Source organism: Salmo trutta, chromosome 34 (genome assembly GCF_901001165.1).
Source record: "Salmo trutta chromosome 34, fSalTru1.1, whole genome shotgun sequence".
Taxonomy (NCBI): domain Eukaryota; kingdom Metazoa; phylum Chordata; class Actinopteri; order Salmoniformes; family Salmonidae; genus Salmo; species Salmo trutta.
The window spans coordinates 29,260,031-29,284,612 of record NC_042990.1 but is presented as its reverse complement, the minus strand read 5'-3'; the positions used below and the strand labels follow the sequence as shown (position 1 = coordinate 29,284,612).

At 45.6% G+C, this 24,582-nt stretch overlaps 1 protein-coding gene across 2 annotated transcripts in view; it reads right to left on the bottom strand.

Moving 5' to 3' along the window:
• Positions 1–1,200: 1,200 nt before the first annotated feature.
• LOC115173973 (inactive phospholipase C-like protein 2) overlaps positions 1,201–24,582 on the bottom strand; it is a 35,197-nt gene continuing 11,815 nt past the window's right edge. The window contains exons 2-13 of one of the 2 annotated variants that reach the window (XM_029732513.1): positions 22,165–22,266; positions 21,770–21,919; positions 21,295–21,455; positions 19,930–20,992; positions 19,690–19,890; positions 15,255–16,469; positions 14,748–14,997; positions 14,155–14,441; positions 11,341–11,544; positions 8,941–9,016; positions 2,119–2,228; positions 1,201–1,982 (exon numbers count right to left, since the gene is read on the bottom strand). In XM_029732513.1, the coding sequence (XP_029588373.1) occupies positions 1,800–1,982; positions 2,119–2,228; positions 8,941–9,016; positions 11,341–11,544; positions 14,155–14,441; positions 14,748–14,997; positions 15,255–16,469; positions 19,690–19,890; positions 19,930–20,992; positions 21,295–21,455; positions 21,770–21,919; positions 22,165–22,266 (4,002 nt within the window). In that variant the 3' untranslated portion in view covers positions 1,201–1,799. Of the gene's footprint in view, positions 1,983–2,118; positions 2,229–8,940; positions 9,017–11,340; positions 11,545–14,154; positions 14,442–14,747; positions 14,998–15,254; positions 16,470–19,689; positions 20,993–21,294; positions 21,456–21,769; positions 21,920–22,164; positions 22,267–24,582 lie in introns of both variants that reach the window. The other variant, XM_029732512.1, reaches the window with a different exon arrangement.

The following is a 24,582-nucleotide window of genomic DNA, read 5'->3' as shown; positions in this document are numbered from 1 at the left end:
AGACCCCTTGACTTTTTCCACATTTAGTTACGTTAGCCTTATTCTAAAATGGATTAAATAAAAAAGTTCTGCAAACTACACACAATACCTCAATGATAAAGCGAACAGGTTTTTAGAAATGTTTGCAAATGTATTAAAAAAAATGAACCTTACATAAGTATTCAGACCCTTTGCTATGAGACTCGAAATTGAGCTCAGCTGCATCCTGTTTCCATTGATCATCCTTCATATGTTTCTACAACTTGATTGGAGTCCTTCTGTGGTAAATTCAATTGATTGGACATGATTTGGAAAGGCACACACCTGTGCCTTTCAAGGTCCCACAGTTGACAGTACATGTCAGAGCAAAAACCAAGCCAAAGGAATTGTCCGTAAAGTTCCAAGAATGGATTGTGTCAAGGCACCAATCTGGGGAAGGGTACCAAAAAATGTCTGCAGCATTGAAGGTCCCCAAGAACACAGTGGCCTCCATCATTCTTAAATGGAAGAAGTTTGGAACAACCAAGACTCTTCCTAGAGCTGGCCGCCCGGCCAAACTGAGCAATCGGGGGAGATGGGCCTTGGTCAGGGAGGTGACCAAGAACCTGATGGTCAATCTGATAGAGTTCTAGAGTTCTTCTGAGGAGATGGGAGAACCTTCCAGAAGGACAACCATCAAGCGTCAATGCCAAGCATCAAGTCTGGAGGAAACCTGGCACCATCCCTACAGGGAAGCATGGTGGTGGCAGCATCATGCTGTGGGAATGTTTTTCAGAGGCAGGAACTGGGAGACTAGTCAGGATCGAGGGAAAGATGAATGGAGCAAAGTACAGAGAGATCCTTGATGAAAACCTGCTCCAGAGCGCTCAGGACCTCAGACTGGGGTGAAGGTTCACCTTCCAACAGGACAACGACCCTAAGCACACAGCCAAGACAATGCAGGAGTGGCTTCGGGATAAGTCTCAATGTCCTTGAGTGGCCTAGCCAGAGCCCGGACTTGAACCCGATCGAACATCTCTGGAGAGACCTAAAAATAGCTGTGCAACAATGCTCCCCATCCAACCTGACAGAGCTTGAGAGGATCTGCAGAGAAGAATGGGAGAAACTCCCAAAATACAGGTGTCCCAAGGTTGTAGCGTCATATCCATGAAGATTCGATGCTGTAATCACTGCCAAAGATGCTTCAAAAAGTACAGAGTAAAGGATCTGAATACTTATGTAAATGTGATATTTCAGTTTTTTTATTTATTCATTTCTCTGATCTCCACCCCGAAAGAATAGCTGGCTGAAACATTTTTTTAAATTCAAGCACAGACTACGTTTTAGAGGAAAGCGCATAAAAAGGGAATTAAGTTCCATTTACAAGTGCATAACTCAGGTCTGAATCGGCCCCATAGAGAGCAGGATTAAACATTTCTTATTTACAGCTGCATACTTAGGGGACAGGGCAGTCTGATTGTCTCTCTCTTTCTCTCAGACCTCATTCCTTCATTCCTCTCTACATTCCTGTCTCCAGTGTCTTTGACATTACTCCTCCTCCAGTGCTATAACAGGAGTTTTTCTCTTCAACTGTGTCCATCTTCCTTCCTCCTCATCGTTGTGTGGAGGAAATGGCAGACTAATCTCCAGCAGCCCCCGAGTGAGATGCAGAAGGAGCCTATCACTATAGAACGAATGTAGCAAATTCTTATCACCCTGCCAATCCTCAGAATAGGACGATTGTGCCCTTAGAAACTGACCTACGGTCAGATGTTACATTTCCCCCTTATGGTTCAATATATAATTTCAGACAGGTAAACTGTTCCTAGACCTGTCTGTGCCTAAGGGAAACTTCTTGCCGGAGCTGTACCCGACACTGAAGGAGGGGCGTCCAGGCTGCGCCGGGTGTGGGTTGTCTCTCCTGTCCCGCCCTTACTGAGGTTAGAGGTCAGGGCAGCGTAGTGGACCTGCTTTATGTTCTCCTGCACCTCAGTCTTAGCCCGTTTCAGCAGGTCTGCCTGCCCCTGAGAGAGAGAAGGGGAAGGATAGGAAGAGAGAGGAGTTGGTCTGAGTTGGCCAATGTGGAAACAGACTGGCAATATTCTGTGGTATGTGGTTGTCTTTGGTCTGGTGTGTATGTGTGTGTGTGTGTGTATTCACCTTCAGTATGGTGATGTTCCAGCTGAAACTCTCCACAGCTCTGGTGACCTTACGACCTTTAAGCCCCTCCTTCACTGCCATGGGCTTTAACTTCTCATGGAACTCCATGGCTAGGTGACCACAGACACACATACACACACAATATTACAATATTGAACCTTTCCCTCTTTGTCAACCTCTCCAGATCTTAACCAAGGCCCAAGACTAGCTCAACCTCTCCGTGTTTTAACCAAGGCCCAAGTCTGGCTCCTCCTCTCTGCGTATTAACCAAGGCCCAAGTCTGGCTCCTCCTCTCTGCGTATTAACCAAGGCCCAAGTCTGCCTCATCCTCTCTGCGTATTAACCAAGGCCCAAGTCTGGCTCAACCTCTCTGTGTATTAACCAAGGCCCAAGACTGGCTCAACTTCTCCACGTATTAACCAAGGCCCAAGACTGGCTCAACTTCTCCACGTCGTAACCAAGGCCCAAGACTGGCTCAACTTCTCCACGTCTTAACCAAGGCCCAAGACTGGCTCAACCTCTCTGTGTATTAACCAGGGCCCAAGTCTGCCTCATCCTCTCTGCGCATTAACCAAGGCCCAAGTCTGGCTCAACCTCTCTGTGTATTAACCAAGGCCCAAGACTGGCTCAACTTCTCCACGTATTAACCAAGGCCCAAGACTGGCTCAACCTCTCTGTGTATTAACCAAGGCCCAAGGCTGGCTCAACCTCTCTGTGTATTAACCAAGGCCCAAGGCTGGCTCAACCTCTCTGTGTATTAACCAAAGGCCCAAGGCTGGCTCAACCTCTCTGTGTATTAACCAAGGCCCAAGGCTGGCTCATGTCAGTGGTTTGGTGGTCTCTATTATTTGTGATTCAATCAAAAGTCTTCACCAGTCTATTACACCACAGAGAGAAACAGTGGTGTGTATTTATGGATGCCAAGGGAAGCCAGAATATCTTTCGCCTCTATGTTTAATACATTTGAATGCATCTCACCTGAGAGCATCTGAGCGAGCGAAACAGCGCCCCTCTGTCTCTGAACGTGTAGTGAATCGATCGGATGCTGTCTGGTCAAAAAGAGTATGACCTTGTTGCTGCTTGCGTTGAATGCAAGGGAAGCCAGCAAGCATGTGGCCTACCTTGACAAAAAAATATTAAATAATAGACAATCAGCGTTGAACTAAACTGAGTGAGCTCAGCTGTGAATGGTTCTGGCACACCAAAAAACAGTGCTAAGGGAAACCAGATTGTATTTGGCTTCAGACCAATCACATCGGAAGCCAAACGTCACTGACAAAACAAATTAATTTTTGCATCTCGTTGGGTCATTGTCTTCCGGTGGCTAGCTAGCCTGCTAAAATTAGCCATGGCTGGAGATAGGGATTTGTTCGATAAACTCCTTTTTTTATATCCCCAAAATGTCCATTTATTTGGCGTGTTTGATTCAGAAAAACACTGGTTCCAACTCGCCCAACTTGACTACAAATTATCTAATAAGTTACCTGTAAACTTTGTCCAAACATTTCAAACAACTTTCCTAATCCATCCTTAGGTTCCTAAAACGTAAATAATCGATACATTTTAAGATGGAATATACTGTGTTCAATAGCAGATAAAATCAAAGTGGAGCGAGCTACAGGTCGCGCGCCACAAACAAAAGAGTCCACTTTGCTTGACTCTCATTCTGAATAGCCATACTTCTTTATTTCTCAAAGGAAAAACATCAACCAATTTCTAAAGACTGTTGACATCTAGTGGAAGCCATGGGAACTACAACCAGGTGCGTCATAAATCTAGTTTACCATAGAAACCCAATTGAAAACACAGTGAACTTCAAAAATAATTTTCCTGGATGGTTTGTCCTTGGGGTTTCGCCTGCCAAATAATTTCTGTTATACTCACAGACATAATTTTAACAGTTTTAGAAACTTTCGAGTTTTCTATCCAAATCTAATTATATGCATATCCTAGCTTCTGGGCCTGAGTAGCAGGCAGTTTACCTTGGGCACGCTTTTCATCCGGACATCAAAATACCACCCCCTCCAAAGTTATTTGGATTTTTACGAATTATCTTTGAAAAACAGGATCCTGAAAAAGAGACAATTCTTTTTTTTTGCTGAGTTTATATACCAGGCGGTGTCAGAGGAAGGCCCAAAAAATGTTCAGACTCCAGTTACCCAAGTCATAGACTGTTCTCTCTGCCACTGCATGGAAAGCAGTACCTGAGTGCCAAGTCTAGGTCCAAAAGGCTCTTTAACAGCTTCTACCCCAAAGCTATAAGACTGCTGAACAATTAATCAAATGGCCACCTGGACGATTTACATTGACCCCCCCCCCCACAACTCGCTGTTTATTATCTATGCATAGTCACTTTACCCCTACCTAATGTACAAATGACCTCGACTATCCTGTACCCCAGCACACTGACTCGGTACTGGTACCCCCTATACATAGCCTTGTTATTGTTATGTAATTTTATTGTGTTGCTTTTTTTTCTCCCCCCTTTATGTTATTTAGTAAATATTTTCTTAACTCTATTTCTTGAAATGCATTGTTGGTTAGGGGCTCATTAGTAAGCATTTCACTGTAAGGTCTACACCGGTTGTATTCGGCGCATGTGACAAATAACATTTTATTTGGGGAGTTTCTCCCATTCTTCTCAGCAGACCCTCTCAAGCTCTGTCAGGTTGGATGGGGAGCGTCGCTGCACGGCTATTTTCAGGTCTCTCCAGAGATGTTAGATCGGATTCAAGTCCGGGCTCAAAAACATTAAGAGACTTGTCCCGAAGCCACTCCTGCATTGTCTTGGCTGTGTGCTTAGGGTCGTTGTCCTGTTGGAAGGTGAACCTACACCCCAGTCTGAGGTCCTGAGCGCTCTGGAGCAGGGTTTCATCAAGGATCTCTCTGTACTTTGCTCCATTCATTTTTCCCTCGATCCTGACTAGTCTCCCAGTCCCTGCCGCTGAAAAATATCCCCACAGCATGATGCTGCCACCACCATGCTTCACAGTAGGGATGGTACCAGGTTTCCTCCACACGTGAAGCTTGGCATTCAGGCTAAAGAGTTCAATCTTGGTTTCATCAGACCAGAGAATCTTGTTTCTCATGGTCTGAGAGTCCTTTTAAGTGCCTTTTGGCAAACTCCAAGCGGGCTGTCATGTGCCTTGCACTGAGGAGTGGCTTCTGTCTGACCATTCTACCATAAAGGCCTGATTGGTAGAGTGCTGCAGGGATGGTTGTCCTTCTGAAAGGTTCTCCCATCTCCACAGAGGAACTCTGGAGCTCTGTCAAAGTGACCATCAGGTTCTTGGTCACCTCCCTGACCAAGGTTCTTTTCCCCCGATTGCTCAGTTTGGCCAGGCAGCTCTAGGAACAGTCTTGGTGGTTCTAAACTTCTTCCATTTAAGAATGATGGAGGCCACTGTGTTCTTAAGGACCTTCAATGCTGCAGACATTTTTTGGTACCCTTCCCCAGATCTGTGCCTCGACACAATCCTGTCTCGGAGCTCTACAGACAATTCCTTCAACCTCATGGCTTGGTTTTTGCTCTGACATGCACTGTGGGACCAGGTGTGTGCCTTTCCAAATCATGTCCAATCAATTGAATTTACCACAGGTGGACTCCAATCAAGTTGTAGAAACATCCCAAGGATGATCAATGGAAACAGGATGCACCTGAGCTCAATTTCAAGTCTCATAGCAAAAGGTCTGACTACTTATGTAAATAAGGTATTTGAGTTTTTTATTTTTAATAAATTAGCAAAAATGTCTAAAAACCTGTTTCGCTTTCTCATTATGGGGTATTGTGTGTAGATTGATGAGGGAAAAAAATATTCTATCCATTTTAGAATAAGGCTGTAATGTAAGAAAATGTGGAAAAAGGGAAGGGGTCTGAATACTTTCTGAATGCTCTGTATGTTTGTGGACTTCACCGGACAGATGCTGCTCTCCGGTTTTGCAATGAAACAAATGTGTGGTTGAATTTATTCTGCTACTGTGTCTTCTTATTGTCTCGGCCTTAACCCTGTATATCACGGGGTCAAGGCATATGAACTAACAGGTTATAGAGCAAACAATGCAATTATCACAACACATAGGTTGTAACATGTTTTTTTTTGGGGGGGGGGGGGGGGGGGCTTGGCTTTCCAAGTGATTTTACCCACGCACCTGGAGAGAAAGGTAGAGAGTTAAGATATCTGAATACAAGAATAAAGAGATTGAGACCGGGAGTTGGGACTTGCGCATTGCTTTTGACTTTTAAAGGTAATTTATGGTTGAGCCAACATCCTCAATGTTTGCTGTGAATCTCCGCAAACGTTGGAAATATTTTCTGTAAAATGTGCATCGTCCACAGTGGAATGAGCTTGTTGACAATGTGCATTTGGTTTAATCCTGGCCTGAATTAAAGAGTGAGAGAGAGAGGGCAGACTCCTCGTCCTCTCGTCCCTCTGGCCAGATTGACCGTGTGGTGCAGTGTGTAAATTCTGCCTGGCTTCCTCTGTCCGCCCCAGGACACTGTCACACTTTATCACCATCTCCATGGAGACAAGGAAGTGGGTTAACACCGGTCACACACTGCTAGGAGCGATAATGTGAGGGAACTTTTAAACACAGCATCCTGAACAACACCACACAACCAACACAACGCAACGCAAACCTGAACGCAACTCAGTATATATTACTGTTTAATGCTCTCCCTCAGCCTTTCCCTCCCTCCCTCTCTCCCTCTTTTTTCTCTCTCTCTCTGTCTCTAACATACACCTGAAAACAACCCACTAACTTCAACACTCACTTATACACAATTACACATCATCTCGTATACACTGACTAAATCCACCCTCCCCTTCACACACACAAACAAACACACACACACACCACGTTGCCTGCCAGTGCAGTTGCTAGGCGACACTTGGCTTGAGTGCCAGGGCATTCCGTTGTGTGTGCATGTGGGAAACGTTCTATTTCCCTGTGTAGCCGAGCGGAACCGACAGAACAGAGAGAGATCAGCACGTGCCAGAACTCTTCCTCCCCTCTGACTCCTGGGGCCTCACAAAAACCCTGCAGCACAATGTATATGCTGACCTCTCATCCCCTCTCCTCAGCTCTCCTCTGACTCCTGGGGCCTCACAAAAACCCTGCACCACAATATATATGCTGACCTCTCATATGCTCTCCTCAGCTCTCCTCTGACTCCTGGGGCCTCACAAAAACCCTGCACCACAATATATATGCTGACCTCTCATCCCCTCTCCTCAGCTCTCCTCTGACTCCTGGGGCCTCACAAAAACCCTGCACCACAATATATATGCTGACCTCTCATATCCTCTCCTCAGCTCTCCTCTGACTCCTGGGGCCTCACAAAAACCCTGCACCACAATATATATGCTGACCTCTCATCCCCTCTCCTCAGCTCTCCTCTGACTCCTGGGGCCTCACAAAAACCCTGCACCACAATGTATATGCTGACCTCTCATCCCCTCTCCTCAGCTCTCCTCTGACTCCTGGGGCCTCACAAAAACCCTGCACCACAATATATATGCTGACCTCTCATATCCTCTCCTCAGCTCTCCTCTGACTCCTGGGGCCTCACAAAAACCCTGCACCACAATGTATATGCTGACCTCTCATCCCCTCTCCTCAGCTCTCCTCTGACTCCTGGGGCCTCACAAAAACCCTGCACCACAATGTATATGCTGACCTCTCATCCCCTCTCCTCAGCTCTCCTCTGACTCCTGGGGCCTCACAAAAACCCTGCAGCACAATTATCATAACTGTCTTTATGAAGGTTTATTATAAAGTCTGTGTTACAAATGGCACCCTATTTCCTATTTAGTATACTATCTTTAACCAGAGCCCTATGAGGTCTGCTCATTAGGCCTATACAGCCAACAATGAGTCTTTTAAAGTTATTTTCCCCAACATTTGCGCAGATCACATTCACGGTAAATCCTGCGCATTTTGGCTCAAGCGTAAATTACCTTTAAAAAGTATGTTGTAGTGCACTGCGTTTTAATGCGTCTTGCATTGAATCCCGGCCAAAGTCTGCTTATCCGAGCCTTTCTATCCAGACTTCCCACGCATCTCAAACCAACATCCTCTCCTCACAGACTACCTTTTCATCTGCAGATCAATCACCATCTCCTGGCAACCACGGAATGCTCACTGTTTATCACCATGGCGATGACTGTCTTGCCAAGTTCTGTCAGCCTACCCATGATGCCCAGCAACCAGAGTCGCTGCGGGGTAAACAAACCTTGCTCCACCTAGTTACCCCTAGAGACTGATCTAAGGTATGTTTTGCATTTCCTCCTCTAGTGGTTAAGGATAGGATTTGGGGAGGATAAACTGATTCTAGATCTGTGCCTAAGGCCATCTTGACCTGTACCCAGAGCTTATGCCAACACAAACTACAGATCGCCCACACAAATCAAGAGCTCAGTCAATAAACAAACTCATCAAATAGTAACATATTGACAGATCTGCCTCAGAGCCAGGATGAAAATAGCTCCTGTGATTGGTGAGGTAGAGAGATGATGTGAGTCCCAAATGGCCCATAGGGTTCTGGTCAAAAGTAGCGCACTATATAGGGAATAGGGTGCCATTTGGGCCATAACCATGGACGTCTCAGCAGACTACAGGCTTCAGGGTGTTGTTGATGATGTCTCAGTGGGAGAGTCTGTTGGCAGGGCCTGTAGGCAAGGCTTTCTCACAGCTACTGGGCTGTTGACTGAAGAAGAACATCCTGCCTGCTCTCTAACCACCTAACTAGCCAACACAACATTCCTTCTTTCTCTCTATGTACAGTATATTCTCTCTCCTCTCTCTTTCCTTCTCTCTCACCTGTTGTCTGTATCTGTAGGATCCTGTCGTAGACTCCGTCTGACAGCTCGATCACCGCTCTGCTCGCCTGGATCATCTGTAGACAGAGTACACAAGATCAGTTCATTATTTAGACACACACACAAAACATATGTATCAGTTTAGCATTACAACTATGCTAAAAATAGCATACATTTCATGAATAACCCCAGCGAGATTAAGACTAAAACCCTGATTAACTAAACACTTAGTGCAATGCCTTCTGGGACATGACCCCACTTTGTGAGTCTGGTGTTCGACAAATGAAGATAAACACTGCTGCTCCTAAGGGTCTGCCCACCACACAGACATACACACACACAGTGCTTCCTCCCATTTCTTTCTCCCCCAGGCAGGCATCCAAGTCAATGCGTGAGAGCCACTTAGCAGAATGAGATTCACATTTATGCTAATAATATTCAGGGCCAGCTCTTCTCACTCTGATCCATCAGGGATGAGGATGCATTCTCAAAGCACACACACACACACACACACACACACACACACATTGGTTTTACTATCTAAGTGGGACCAAAATAATTATTCCCATTCACATTCCTACTTTCCCTAACCCTTAACGCTGGACCAGTAACTTAACCTTAACGCTTACTCCAAACCCTAAAACTAAACCTAACCTAAAACTAATTTTAACCATATGCTCTTATCCAGAGCGACTTACAGTAGTGAATGCATACATTTCATAATTTTTTTCTCCATACTGGTCCCCCGTGGGAATCGAACCCACAACCCTGGCATTGCAAACACCATGCTCTACCAACTGAGCCACACGGGACCCTGACCCTAAACTTAACCCCTAAGCCTAAAACTGCTTTTTTCCTTTTGGAAACTGGTGAAATGTCCCCACTTGTGAAATGTTCCTTGTTTTACTATCCTTGTGAGGACTTTTGAAACCCAAAAGGATAGTAAAGTTAAACCACACACACACACACACACACACACACGCACACACAACCATGCATGCGCACACACACAGACACACTCGCACACACACACATATATATTTCTCACCTGGAAAGCTCTGCAGTTGTTTAACATTGAAAAATTACACGAAATTAAAATGTTACATTTTTCCACTTTGAGATTTAATCATTATTCAAAATGAAAAGAGGCATAGTTAACTCCTGTGAACCCTTTCCTGGCTGTTCCACTAAAGCAAGTGTAAGTGATTGTGTGTCATGGGAAATTTCACCCACACCCACACATACACACAGGCAGTCCACTTCATCACGTTTGGGGGCGTTTGTGAAAGCAAGCACTTTTTAGTCAATCATTAATCAATTTAAAATCTCTCTGGCTTTACTCTGGGACACAGCTAAAGGTGAAAGCTATAAAGATACCTCTATAAACCAGAGAGAACAGAACAGAGACATATTGTCATCAGATATCAGACATCTTACATAACAAAACTACTTACATAATGACCTACAGGTGTTGGATCTTAATTTGATCACCCTGTTGCAGGAGAACATTCCCGCTATACAGGAAAGGTAAAACTTGTAGTGTATTTGAGGTTTCAAAATGCTTCTGAAGTGTGTAATTTTCCCTTTGAAATTTCTGACATGATTTTCCATTTATGAAAAATGGCTACAAAAATGTCCATTAATTTTATCCACATAATAATTCACATTTCCTTTTTCTGCAGGATTGTTTTCCTGCTGTATTAAACTGGCTCAAATTAAGATCCTATATCTGTAGACAGATGAACCCAGACATAATCTGACTAGTGGATTGTTCAATTAAAAGCACATCTATCTGCCCAGTGGATGGTTCAATTAAAACCACAGCTATCTGCCCAGTGGATTGTTCAATTAAAAACAAAGCTATCTGACCGGCCAAGCATCCATTATCAATTACACTGCTCCGAGGTATGGGAGAAAGAGAGAGACAGAGAGGGGAGGCAGGGAGATGGAGGGGGGTAGGGGATGGGAGATAGAGAGAGGGGGAGGGGAAAGTGAGAAGGACAAGGGAGGGGAAGGGAGAGCGAGAGAGTGGGGGAAGGGAGAGCGAGGGAAGGGAGAGAGAGTGGGGGAAGGGAAAGAGAGAGGGGAAGAGGGAGAGCGAGAGGGGAAGGGAGAGAGAGAAAAAAAGAGAGAGTGGGGGGAGAGCGAGAGAGCGGGGGATGGGAGAGCGAGAGAGCGGTTGAAGGGAGAGCGAGAGAGAGAGTGGGAATAGAGATAGAGGAGAGGGGGAAGGGAGATAGAGGAGAGGGCCATAGAGAAAGAGTGGTTAAAAACGTCAAAGAATCAGAAAGAAACAATCAACTTCATTTAATCTGTATTCACAACTATTCTTAAACGAAACCCAAAGCCCTACAACAAAATCTAATGTGAAGGATTGATTAATTGATTAATTAATTATCACCGTTTCGTAAGTGGACACCACCCTGCGTAGGACGTCCGGCAGGGGCCCCTGAGACTCCATGGAGGGGTACTGCTCCTTCAGCTCAAACAACAGCAGGGGGGCCCCATCAGCCCCCGCAACTCGGGACCCCAGGGCCAACACACACTGCATGAGGTTAGCCACCGCTGACACCCCACACAGATCCCTGAACACTGCCACCGAGTTCTACAGGGACAGAGAGAGAGCGGGGTTGGGGGGGGGGGGTTGTTAAGGCAACACGCATATGTACAGTACCTTCGGAAAGTATTCAGACCCCTTGACATTTTCCACATTTGTTACGTTACAACCTTATTCTAAAATGGATTAAAATAGTTTTCCCCCGCATCAATCTACACACAATATCCCATAATGAAAAAAACTAAAACTGTTAATAATTTGAATTTGCCAATTTATTAAAAATAAAAACCTGAAATATCACACTTACATAAGTATTCAGACCCTTTACTCAGTACTTTGTTGAAGCACCATTGGCAGCGATTACAGCATCGAGTCTTATTGAGTATGACGCTATAAGCTTGGCACCTGTATTTGGGGAGTTTCTCCCAGTCTTCTCTGCAGATCCTCTAAAGCTCTGTCAGGTTGGATGGGGAGTGTTGCTGCACAGCTATATTCAGGTCTTTCCAGAGATGTTCGATCGGATTCAAGTCCGGGCTCTGGCTGGGCCACTCAAATACATTCAGAGACTTGTCCCGAAGCCACTCCTGTGTTGTCTTGGATGAGTGCTTAGGGTCTTGTCCTGTTGGAAGGCAAACCTTTGCCCCAGTCTGAGGTCCTGAGCGCTCTGGGGCAGGTTTTCATTAAGGATCTCTCTGTACTTTGCTCCGTTAATCTTTGTCTCAATCCTGACTAGCCTCAGTCCCTGCCGCTGAAAAACATTCCCACAGCATGATGCTGCCACCACCATGCTTCACTGTAGGGATGGTGCCAGGTTTCCTCCAGACGTGAAGCTTGGCATTCAGGGTAAAGAATTCAATCTTGGTTTCATCAGACCAGAGAATCTTGTTTCTCATGGTCTGAGAGCCTTTAGGTGCCTTTTGACAAACTCCAAGCAGGCTGTCATATGCCTTTTACTGAGGAGTGGCTTCTGTCTGGGCACTCTACCATAAAGGCCTGATTGGTGGAGTGCTGCAGAGATGGTTGTCCTTCTAAAAGGTTCTCCCATCTCCTCAGAAGAACTCTAGAGCTCTATCAGATTGACCATCAGGTCCTTGGTCACCTCCCTGACCAAGACCCTTCTCCCCCGATTGCTCAGTTTGGCTGGGCGGCCAACTCTAGGAAGAGTCTTGGTGGTTCTAAACTTCTTCCATTTAAGAATGAAGGAAGCCACTGTGTTCTTGGGGACCTTCAATGCTGCAGAAATGTTTTGTTACCCTTCCCCAGATCTGTGCCTCGACACAATCCTGTCTCGGAGCTCTACAGACAATTCCTTCAACCTCATGGTTTGGTTTTTGCTCTGACATACACTGTCAACTGTGGGACCTTATATAGACAGGTGTGTGCCTTTCCAAATCATGTCCAATCAATTGAATTTACCACAAGTGGACTCCAAGTTGTAGAAACATCCCAAGGATGATCAATGGAAACAGGATGCACCTGAGCTCAATTGTGAGTCTCATAGTAAAGGGTCTGAAAACTTATGTAAATAAGGTATTTCAGTTTTTTATTTTTTATACATTTGCTAAATTTTCTGTTTCATGCATTGTCATTATGGGGTATCGTGTGTAGATTGCTGATAAAATAATAATATTTAATCAATTTTAGAATAAGGCTGTAATGTAACCAAATGTGTAAAAAGTGAAGGGGTCTGAATACTTTCTGAAGGCACCGTATATAAACACACACACACACACACACACACACACACACACATAGAAATACACAGCCACATCCACACCCACACAAACATACACACACACTTTCCCTGTATTAGTGATGCAGTGGGATTACATACTGTAATCCCCTACTAAGTGATTAGAGTTGCCGAGGGTTTATTCATAGAACAAACTGTCACATGGTTTCCTGGGATACCATCACTGAGAGAACATCTGATTGAATTATAGAAGCTTTATGAGTATAATGAAAGAGACAACCACAAATCGAACATATCACTATAGCACTAATTAAATGAATGATTATTAATATTATGGTCATTCAACCGCTAAAATCTCAATCAGGGAGGCTGTTCTAATCTCTTCATGATGTCATGATGCTTGCCTTCAGAGTTTACTTCTGTTTAGGTGTGTGTGTGTGTCTTCACTGTCTGTTTGCATTAGTGCATTAGTCTACGACATCATAGTCTGGCATGAATCCCAGTCATCTCCAGCCTAAACAGATTAGAGCAACTCCACATCACTTAGACAGCCAGACTAATGCTTACAGTTACAGGTACCATAACCTTACCATAACCTTACCATAACCATACCATAACCTTACCATAACCTTACCATAACCTGTCAGTCTAAAGCAGAGCTTCATAGATGAGGCTAACTAGCCAGTTTAGACACAGTAAACATTATCTCACTGGTTCTGTGTTGTTTTACTCCATTCAGTCTGCAGCTGTTGATGTCTCTGGAGGAATGACCATGTCAGCCATCTTTAGCTGAGTCATAATTTAGTGATCACTGAGATTGGACGAGGGGGTTGGGATATATACCTGAAGTTGACTTGGCTATTCTGAGCTGGACATCGTCCGTTGTAAATACAGGTATACAGGTATTTCTGTCCTTCAATCTGAAAATGGTGACTGTCTATATGATAAATGACTATCCTCCTCACCTGCATGTTCTCCCGCATGTCTGTGGCTTCCTTCAATGACGGGGCCGCCATTTTGAAAACATCATCCAAGGCTTTGACCCCCAGGTCCCTGAGTGCAGCGTACTCCCTCCCTCGCCTCGCCTTTCGCACAGACAGCCCCCGCTTGTGGGACTTGCCCCCTCCTCTCCGGTTGGTGAGAGCCACATGGACGAACAGCCGGGCATACGGGAGGTCCTCCCCCGTCAGAGAATGTAATGGTACGTGCCGGTAGCCTGGCTGTAAGCACTCCAGGGGAATGGTATACTGACCTGTGGTAAAACAGGGGGGATTCAAATTGATGTAGAGTGGTGTTAGACAATGAAATGACCATGAAAAGATAGTGAATGTTCAGTCACTCTTTAACTGCTTCCAAGTGTTTTTTATCTTAGCTAGTGATACTTCCCCAGTGAGCTAGCGATGACCTTCATATGGCTGAAAAGTTGTTGTAGTATCACTAGTTCAACCTAGTTCAACCCAAAGCAGACTGGACACCGGACTAGCAGTCAGTGCAGAGCTGACCTTCGCCCTCCCACCACTACTGACCTGCTGACCATTGCACTCGTTCCAGTACTAACCTATGAACTCGTCCCCTATGAATTCATCATCAAGCACCACGAAGCGCACCATGGCCAGCTCGGGCAGGTTGATCTGGAACTCAAAGCTTTCGTCGAAGATGGGGTTGTCTCCGTTCTCCACCACCGTGCGGGTGCGGCGCTCGGCACAGTCGGCAGGGATACCGTGGATCTCCACGTAGACGTACGGGTCCACCACATCTCCTTTAGCTCCAGAACCACTCGGACGGGGCAAGTTCTGACCACTGATCACCTGCATGAATGGATTGATTGGTTAGTTGATTGTTTGAGTGTCAGTTTGTGTGTTAGTTTGTCTGTCTGATTGTTCATTTGTTTGTTTATTGAAATGTTCCCACATCTTATTTTAATTCAGGTGCAAGAGAAGTGTACTAAATAACAAACAATACCATTCAACCATGAAGGAGTCAACAAGCCAGACAGTGTGTAGGAGCCTCTATTAAACAGATAGAAATAGACAGACAGCAGTGGGTTTATCTGCTAGCCACTCACCTTAACATGGAGCAGCTGAGGGGACACACCCGGCACAGATTCTCTTGTATTGGCGCTGAAATATGAAACCTCCTGTCGCATGATGGCGGGTCGCAGCACGTACCCACAATTCCCGTTCTGGCGGAACCAGGCGATGTTTAGGTCCATCATCAACCCGGGCGTCTGGTAATTCATAGCCACAATCTGGCAACCGCACTTCCACAGGTCCTGTGGGTTCATGTTGCTGGAGTCGATGCGCATGGCGCTGGGGTAGACCCGCGACAGGAAGCGCTTGTTGTAGTTGACAAAGTCTCCCGGGCACTCGCTGGCGCAGCGAACCGCTAGGGTCTCGTTGAACGAGCAGAACTCCCAGGGTTTCTGGGTAGAGAAAGACTTCTGGAAGTCCGTGAAGCGTACCGACTTGCACAGAGTCACCAAGTCCGAGAGCTCCTTCAGAAGCTGGAACCGTTTAGAGGGAGGAGCAGGGGTCAGGGTTTTCACGCTACTAGTAACACCGCCCCCACCACCTTTCTGTCCCCCCTCCCCTCCTCCTCCTTCACTGTTACCAGCCTTCATCCTCTGGCACATCTCCGCCCCCTCGTCTTCATCAGTCACATCCCCCTCGGTCTCACCGCACCCCTCCTCCAACTTCTGCCCCTTCAGCAGGATCTTGCCCCTCAGGGCATGGGGCGAGGGCAGGTACCCCTCCCCTTCCCTGAGGGGCTCCGTGTACAACCTCTCTCCCAGTATCCTCCTCAGGTGCTGGAGCATGACTCTCTGCTGGCGGGGGGAGCAGTGGTTCTCCAAGCACAGGATTAGAGGACACTCTGACGCTGCGAATGAAAAGCACCCAATCACGTCCAGGACACAGCGGAACAGGACAGGCGAGGTGAGGGTGTAACCAGTATAAACCACGGGTTCGTCGTCAGGGCCGTCCCACACGTCCACCTCCACACACCTGCAGCCCATCTTTAAAGCCCGGATGTAGCCGGTGATGTCAGTGGGCCCCCTGAACTGGTCCTCGATGAGGTAGGTGTTGTGGGAGGAGTTGATGTAGTAGTGGGATAAGGGCTGGCTCATGTCCTGGCACACCTGGCTGTGTTCCGGGTCAAACAGGTGGCACTCCAGGGAGGTGAGATAGCTGGTGAAACCGTCCAATGAGAGGCAGCCCTGGCGACGGCCCTCCTCCGACGGCTCGTGGGATTGTATGAGCTCCAGACTGGTGTCTTCAGTCACCTAGACAGGGAGGGGAGAGCAGAACAGATTAGCATCTCTTGAAGTGACATACAGTACCAGTCAAAGGTTTGGACACACCTACTAATTACAGGGTTTTTATTTATTTTTACTATTTTCTACATTGTAGAATAATAGTGAAGATATCAAAACTATGAAATAACACAAATGGAATCATGTAGTAACCAAAAATGTGTTAAACAAATCAAAATATATTTTATATTTGAGATTCTTCAAAGTAGCCACCCTTTGACTTGATGGCAGCTTTGCACACTCTTGGCATTCTCTCAACCAGATTCATTAGGTAGTCACCTGGAATGCATTTCAATTAACAGTTGTGCCTTGTTAATTTGTGGAATTTCTTTCCTCAATGCATTTGAGCCAATCAGTTGTGTTGTGACAAGGTAGGGGTGGTATACAGAAGATAGCCCTATTTGGTAAAAGACCAAGTCCATATTATGGGAAGAACAGCTCAAATAAGCAAAGAGAAACGGCAGTCCATCATTACTTTAAGACATGAAGGTCAATCAATACAGAACATTTCAAGAACTTTGAAAGTTCCTTCAAGTTCAATCCAAATTTGACATTTTTGGTTCCAACCGCCGTGTCTTTGTGAGACGCCGAGTAGGTGAACAGATGATCTCTGCATGTGTGTTTCCCAAAGTGAAGCATGGGGGAGGAGGTGTGATGGTGTGGGGGTGCTTTGCTGGTGACATTGTCGTGATTTATTTATAATTCAAGGCACACTTAACCAGCATGGCTACCACAGCTTTCTTCAGCGATACGCCATCCCATCTGGTTTGGGCTCAGTAGGACTATCATTTGTTTTTCAACAGGACAATGACCCAACACACCTCTAAGATGTGTGAGGGCTATTTGACCAAGAAGGAGAGTGATGGAGTGCTGCATCAGATGACCTGGCCTCCACAATCCCCCAAACTCAACCCAATTGAGATGGTTTGGGATGAGTTGGACCGCAGAGTGAAGGAAAAGCAGTCAACAAGTGCTCAGCATATGTGGGAACTCCTTCAAGGGTGTTGGAAAAGCATTCCAGGTGAAGCTGCTTGAGAGAATGCCAAGAGTGTGCAAAGTTGTCATCAAGGCAAAGGGTGGCTACTTTGAAGAATCTCAAATATACTTTGATTTGTTAAACACTTTTTTGGTTCCTACATGATTCCATGTGTTATTTCATAGTTGTGATGTCCTCACTATTATTCTACAATGTAGAAAATAGTGAAAATAAAGAAAAACCCTTGAATGAGTAGGTGTGTCCAAACTTTTGACTGGTACTGTAGTTCTATTCGGTAAAACCTGACCCAACAACTGTCCATTGGAGTTATGGCTGTTATGGTGACCATTTTACTGCCATACCGGTGGTCACGAGTCATGACTGCAGTCAAATTCTACATGACCGCTTAGTCACGGTAACTAGGCATCTCCAAAACTGTGCTCTGATGCTGCTGATGGTTATTAGAAGCATACCAAACTTGCTAACTGCCAGTCTCTAATGGCCTGGTACTCAGAGCTCTAATGTTCCTCTAATTACTTTGACATCAATGAAAATGCAATCGAAAATCAAATCAAACACTTCATGAGAGCACATGAGTTCATGTTGCGCAACATTTCTATAGGCTATGCAATTGTAGAGTTTTGATGGCCTCTATTAAAAAGAGGAGGATCCCATCAGATTACTATATTTATTTCTCAACTTTCCTAATATTAAGCACATTGCTTCGCTTTACAACAGGCGTATAGCCTACCTAGCTGGCATGAAAATAAACAACGGGAAAAGCATCCTCCATTATCGATTTAAGTGCATAGATTATGTATTTTTTCTAAATCAAAACTCATTTCACACATATTATGTAATATATGTAAAGACAAGATCAAATTAAGAATAGTCTGATGGCTGACAATATTATAATTTGTGAATGATGTATTATCAATGAATGATGCCCAGCATGTGCAGTTAGGCAAGAAACAGCGCATGCTTTTTTCCCCCAGACTTTTTCAAATCGTAGTCACACACATCACGTAACCTAGCCCATAGGCCTATATGTTTTGATAAGGTTTGTATCACAACTAAAGTGGCCAAATAACTCCAAATGTAGCCTAGGCCTAGAACCATGGAACAAGCTTAGAGAGCACATAGCCTACAGAGCCTAGTGAAAGATGTGTTCTTATAAACTCAGTCATTACACAATCATGTGTGAAAACAGAGTTTTCAGAGGATCCTAGCTTCTCGTGCTGCTAGTACACCTAGGCTATATCAGATAAGTTTCTTCTTTATTTGTATAGGAAAAATGTGGCCTTTTATAAACATATTTCAAGCAACTATACTGCACTTTATATGACTGGAGACATTAGCAGAATCTTTTGTAATAGGTCAAATGTCAGGGTAGCCAACTCTGCTGACACTGACAAACAACCAATCAAAACGACGTTGTCCATATTACAGGCCGGAGAGAAGGGAAGACACAAATATAATATGACGTCCATCTAAACTGGAAAAGGAAATGATTGTCCAAAAACATACAGACCCAACAATGATAAATATTGAATATGCACAGTGCACATAAATAACTCTAAATTAAGCATATGGGAGGACCTGTTTCTTTGTTAACCGCTGAACACAGAATAGTGCGAACTCCCTCAGAAATCGCTTGGAGAAAATATCCTTTCTATTTTATTCAGCTACTGTATGTTCAATTGTATTATTCATACTATAAAATAATGCCACAGAATTCTAAGCAAATATTGTCTGCTAAATGAACTAGTATAGTCCACAGCCATATGGCATAACCTCAGAAAATGCTATTCTGTTATTCTGAAATAGACTACATTTTCTTCATATCATGTTTCTTTAGACCTGTCTAAAATAAATAATGGATTTATTGTGAAGGTGTAGGCCATATTAAATGGATTTATTAGACTTTTTAAAATGCAGATGTTCCAAAGGTCTGCATCAGTGGCTTGCTTGTAGGCTATGCGTTGAAGCCAGGAGACGCTAAATGTGTTTATGTTAATTGTTGGGCAATTACCATGAGACCGGCAGTATTTGCATGACAATCACCGGCTGACAAAATTGACCGCCACAGCCCTAACTGCAGGGACACTTTATTTCTTATCAGCTAGACAGAGCTAAGAAGAAGAAAAGAGAAGGAAAAGAGAGGAGAAACAGGAACAGTTCTTCTGGTATAATATTCCTCTTCCCAATCCTTACCTGAGCCACGCCCTGCTCAGCCTCCAGGAACTTCATCAGATCCTTGGTATCCAGGAACTCCTTGTTGCTAGAGAACTGCACAAGCAGGAAGTAGATCTCCGGTCGGGTGCAAAGTTCGTGAAATACCTCAATGAACTCCTCCTTGGTGACCATGTCCTCTATTTCTCCTCTTCTGTTGTCTGTGTTACCTTTACCGACCACCTCAGTTCTAGTCCCAGCCCCATCTCCTTTACCCACCACCTCAGTTCTAGTCCCAGCCCCATCTCCTTTACCCACCACCTCAGTTCTAGTCCCAGCCCCATCTCCTTTACCCACCACCTCAGTTCTAGTCCCAGCCCCATCTCCTTTACCCACCACCTCAGTTCTAGTCCCAGCCCCATCTCCTTTACCCACCACCTCAGTTCTAGTCCCAGCCCCATCTCCTTTACCCACCACCTCAGTTCTAGTCCCAGCCCCATCTCCTCTACCCACCATCTCAGTTCTAGTCCCAGCCCCATCTCCTTTACCCACCACCTCAGTTCTAGTCCCAGCCCCATCTCCTTTACCCACCACCTCAGTTCTAGTCCCAGCCCCATCTCCTTTACCCACCACCTCAGTTCTAGTCCCAGCCCCATCTCCTTTACCCACCACCTCAGTTCTAGTCCCAGCCCCATCTCCTTTACCCACCACCTCAGTTCTAGTCCCAGCCCCATCTCCTTTACCCACCACCTCAGTTCTAGTCCCAGCCCCATCTCCTTTACCCACCACCTCAGTTCTAGTCCCAGCCCCATCTCCTTTACCCACCACCTCAGTTCTAGTCCCAGCCCCATCTCCTTTACCCACCACCTCAGTTCTAGTCCCAGCCCCATCTCCTTTACCCACCACCTCAGTTCTAGTCCCAGCCCCATCTCCTTTACCCACCACCTCAGTTCTAGTCCCAGCCCCATCTCCTCTACCCACCATCTCAATTCCATCCCCAGAACCAGTCCCAGCTCCAGCTACAACTGAAGTACCAACCATTGCTTCAGGTCCAGCCACAGCACCAACATCAGTTCCAACTCCAGTTGTCCGAGCCCCACTCGTCCTCTCTTTGATTCGATGGAGCTCCTTAAATCTGCGTTCTACTTTCCCACTCCTCACTCCAGGGTTAACACTCTTGATCAGTCCTACAGCTGACCGCAAGCTGATCCCCTTCTCCTCTCTTCCCCCCTGTCCATTTGAAACAACCTTAGAGGAGAACATCTCTGCTAGCCAGACGAGACGAAGGCTGTCCTCACTGCTGGCTATCATGTCCATGGCATGCTTCCCATACAGAATCAGATACCTAGGATGAGACAGAGAAGGATTACAAGGAGATGTCGTCATAATTTAAAGATACTAGGGTAGGAAATAATATGGGATATGAGTCAACTCTTCCAATTGTTTTCATTCACTTCCATTGTCTAACTAGGACTTCCATTTGGGTGCCAGTGGATCTTCAGATCGTTATGGTATGACATCACTAGGCCATGGAGAGTTGGCTAAACTACAGCACAACCAGATCTGGCAACCCGGAAATACTTTGTCGACATGTATTCTACATCAAGATCTGGCAACCCGGCAAGACATTGACGACATGTATCCTACCTCAGGCCAGTTACCCAAACGTTGGCCACCTCTGCAGAGTTAGCTACCAGGTCCAGAGCTTCATAGGTCTCTCCGTAGATGATAGAGAAGGCACAGTCCTCAGAGATCTGGTCATAGATGCCGTTAGTCCTAAATGTCTCTGTGTTGCGGCCGGTGCGGACCTGGAATGACATAAAGAAGGATCCAATCAAAAGAGACCAGGAAGTACAGAACAGTATACAAAGGAGTCAACTGTTCCTATTGTTTCACCGAGTTCCATTCACTGACTGAATGTTCTATTTGGCTTCAAGACAGTGCTGAAGAATAGTCAACTCCTGATGAGCGCAAACTCCATTTAAATGTATTGCAGATCATCCAATTAAAATTGTTCTGGTTCAGTGCATAAACTCATTCATGGCATTCCCCAGCCATTGCATTTATTATGATTCATAGCATCCCTGTCTCCACTTTGTTCTCCTCCTGGGTGTGTACCTACCTCTCTGACGGAGGAGACGGCGATGCGGGCCTTGTCTGACTCCTTCTTGGAGGGCTCCCATCGCAGGGCCTGCAGACCTGACTCCAGCAGGTAGTAGCGTTGGTAGACCCGTGAGTTGGAGCGCACCTTCCGCAGCTCAGTACCCCTCACCTGAGACAAACAGCACGTCAATTATGCACAGACCTTGAACCTATTCACTGGGAAGCAAACTGGACGAAACGGACTACCTGGCCAATGAGAAACGCCTGTTTAAGTTTTTCAACGGTGTGCACTAATGAATACGCCTCAGGTCTATTTCTGTCACTTATATAAATAACTGAAACCAACAGACACTGCCACTGCAGAACTATATAACTAGTTTATAACTAGTGTGTGTAACAGGTGATGTTCCCCACCATAGCACTGATGCAGTCTGCAGCGCTGCTGATCTTCCTCTCAGAGAGACTGCTGCTAAAGGAGACCGTCTTCTTTCTCTCACGACCAGCACGAGAACCAGCCTACAGAGAGACAGAGGGAGGTTCAAAGGCAGGGATGGATGGAGGGAGGGAGAGAGAGAGGGGGAAGAGGATGAGAGGGGAAGCGATAGGAGGAAATTGGGAAAGTGGAGAGAGAGTGGAGCAGAGGGAAAGAGGGATATTAATACAGATGAATCTTCACTCCAACCAGCACAGGTTCATTACACTCTGTAGTTGTTCCTTCTGATATCATGTGTCAGAGTGCCTTTGCCCTTCACCATTAACCCATTAATCAAACACTGATGGGCTTTGAGAATTCTAAATCCGATTGTCCTCAATATCGTCTGAGTTCTAAATCACTGTTCCGCACAATCGACCACTCAAAAGGGCAGCTTGAGAGAGAGAGAGAGAGAGAGAGAGAGAGAGAGAGGGGGAGAGAGAGAGAGAGAGAGAGAGAGAGAGAGAGAGAGAACAACAACATTGTTTGGGGGTGGGTTTATTTAATTACAGATATATCTAGCTCTAGAAAAAAACTGTCAAAGACAATCAGTAGCAGCATGAATGCTGGAGTCTGACAGAATGATGGAGCATCAGGAAAGACAGAGGGAACACTGTTGCGTTCTGTAATCTAATCACGTTAACACACATTGAAAGGTGCCCTGACGCGGCCAATGACGACTGGCGACATTATCATTCAGCCTAGCCAATACACAAGAATAGATTTAAACCTAAAAAATGTTGGACCTCCCGAGTGGCGCGGGTTAAGCGAGCAGTGTGTCAAGAAGTTGTGCAGCCTGGTTGTGTTTCGGAGGATGCATGGCTCTTGACCTTTGCCTCTCCCGAGTCCGTAGGGGAGTTGCAGCAGTGGGACAAGACTGTAACTACCAATTGGGGATTTAAAAAAAATAACTTATTATTCAGAATAAATTAAAACCAAACCCATAGAGAAATTGACCCAACAAATAGCTGTAGGACCTTAGCAGTTAGCAGCCTTAGCAGCCTTCTATATGTCATTCTATGGATCCTTCCGTCTTCTGCATCTCCTTCTATCTTCTGCATTTCCTTCATCTCCTTCCGTCTTCTGCATCTCCTTCTGTCTTCAGCATTTCCTATCTTCTGCATCTCCTTCTGTCTTCTGCATCTCCTATCTTCTGCATCTCCTTTTGTCTTCTGCATCTCCTTTTGTCTTCTGCATCTCCTTTTGTCTTCTGCATCTCCTTCTGTCTTCTGCATCTCCTGTCTTCTGCATCTCCTATCTTCTGCATCTCCTTTTGTCTTCTGCATCTCCTTTTGTCTTCTGCATCTCCTTTTGTCTTCTGCATCTCCTTTTGTCTTCTGCATCTCCTTCTGCATCTCCTTCTGCATCTCCTTTTGTCTTCTGCATCTGCGTCAACCTTCTTCAGAAGCTCTAGGTGAAACTGTGTGCTAAATGACCATGTCATTTCGTTAAGGATGCCTGCATCATCAACTGATCAGGGTCAAAGGTTAGTTGGCTAGTCAGGCATGACCAATTAAAAGCCCCTTTGACTGTTCACTGTAAACTGTAGGACTGTTCAGTAGAAAGAGGGAGAGAAAGAAAGGGAAAGAGAGAGAGAGAGGGGTAAAGAGAGAGAGAGGGGTGAAAGAGAGAGAGTGAGAGAGGAAGAAAGAGAGAGAGGGGGGATAGAAAGTGTGGAAATTCCTGGTATGTATACTTGAGTGTGGTCACAGAGAGGTGAGAAGGGGAGAATGCAGAAAGGCAGCAGTTATTTTATGTGGAGTATGAATGAACGTGTGAACAAGAAAATACCATTGATGAAAGATGAAATGGCTTCCCTCACATCAGCAGGGGTGGAGAAGGAAAGAAGGAATCCCATCCTCCTTTTAATGCAGAAGACAGTGTTCACACAGTGTGTGTTGGTGTTGGTGTGTGTGTGTTTGTCCAATCAGATTTCCATGTAAAACTGTTGTCTATTGTGGGCATCCCAAGTGGCGCAGTGGTCTAAGGCACTGCATCCCAGTGCTAGAGGCGTCACTACAGACCCGGGTTTGATCCTGGGATGTGTCACAACCGGCCGTGATCGGGAGTTCCATAGGGCGGCGCACAATTGGCCCAGCGTCGTCCGGGTTAGGAGAGTGTTTCCTCCGACACATTGGTGTGGCTGGCTTCTGGGTTAAGTGGGCGGGTGTTAAGAAGTGAGGTTTGGCGGGTCATGTTTCAGAGGACGCATGACTCGACCTTCACCTCCCGAGCCCGTTAGGGGGCGAGTGAGACAAGGTTGAAATTGGGGAGAAAAATGGGGTAAAATACCCCCCAAAAATGTATAGTTGTCTATCCCTGTACCAAAACGAGTTTTCTCCCGTGGACATTATAAGAAT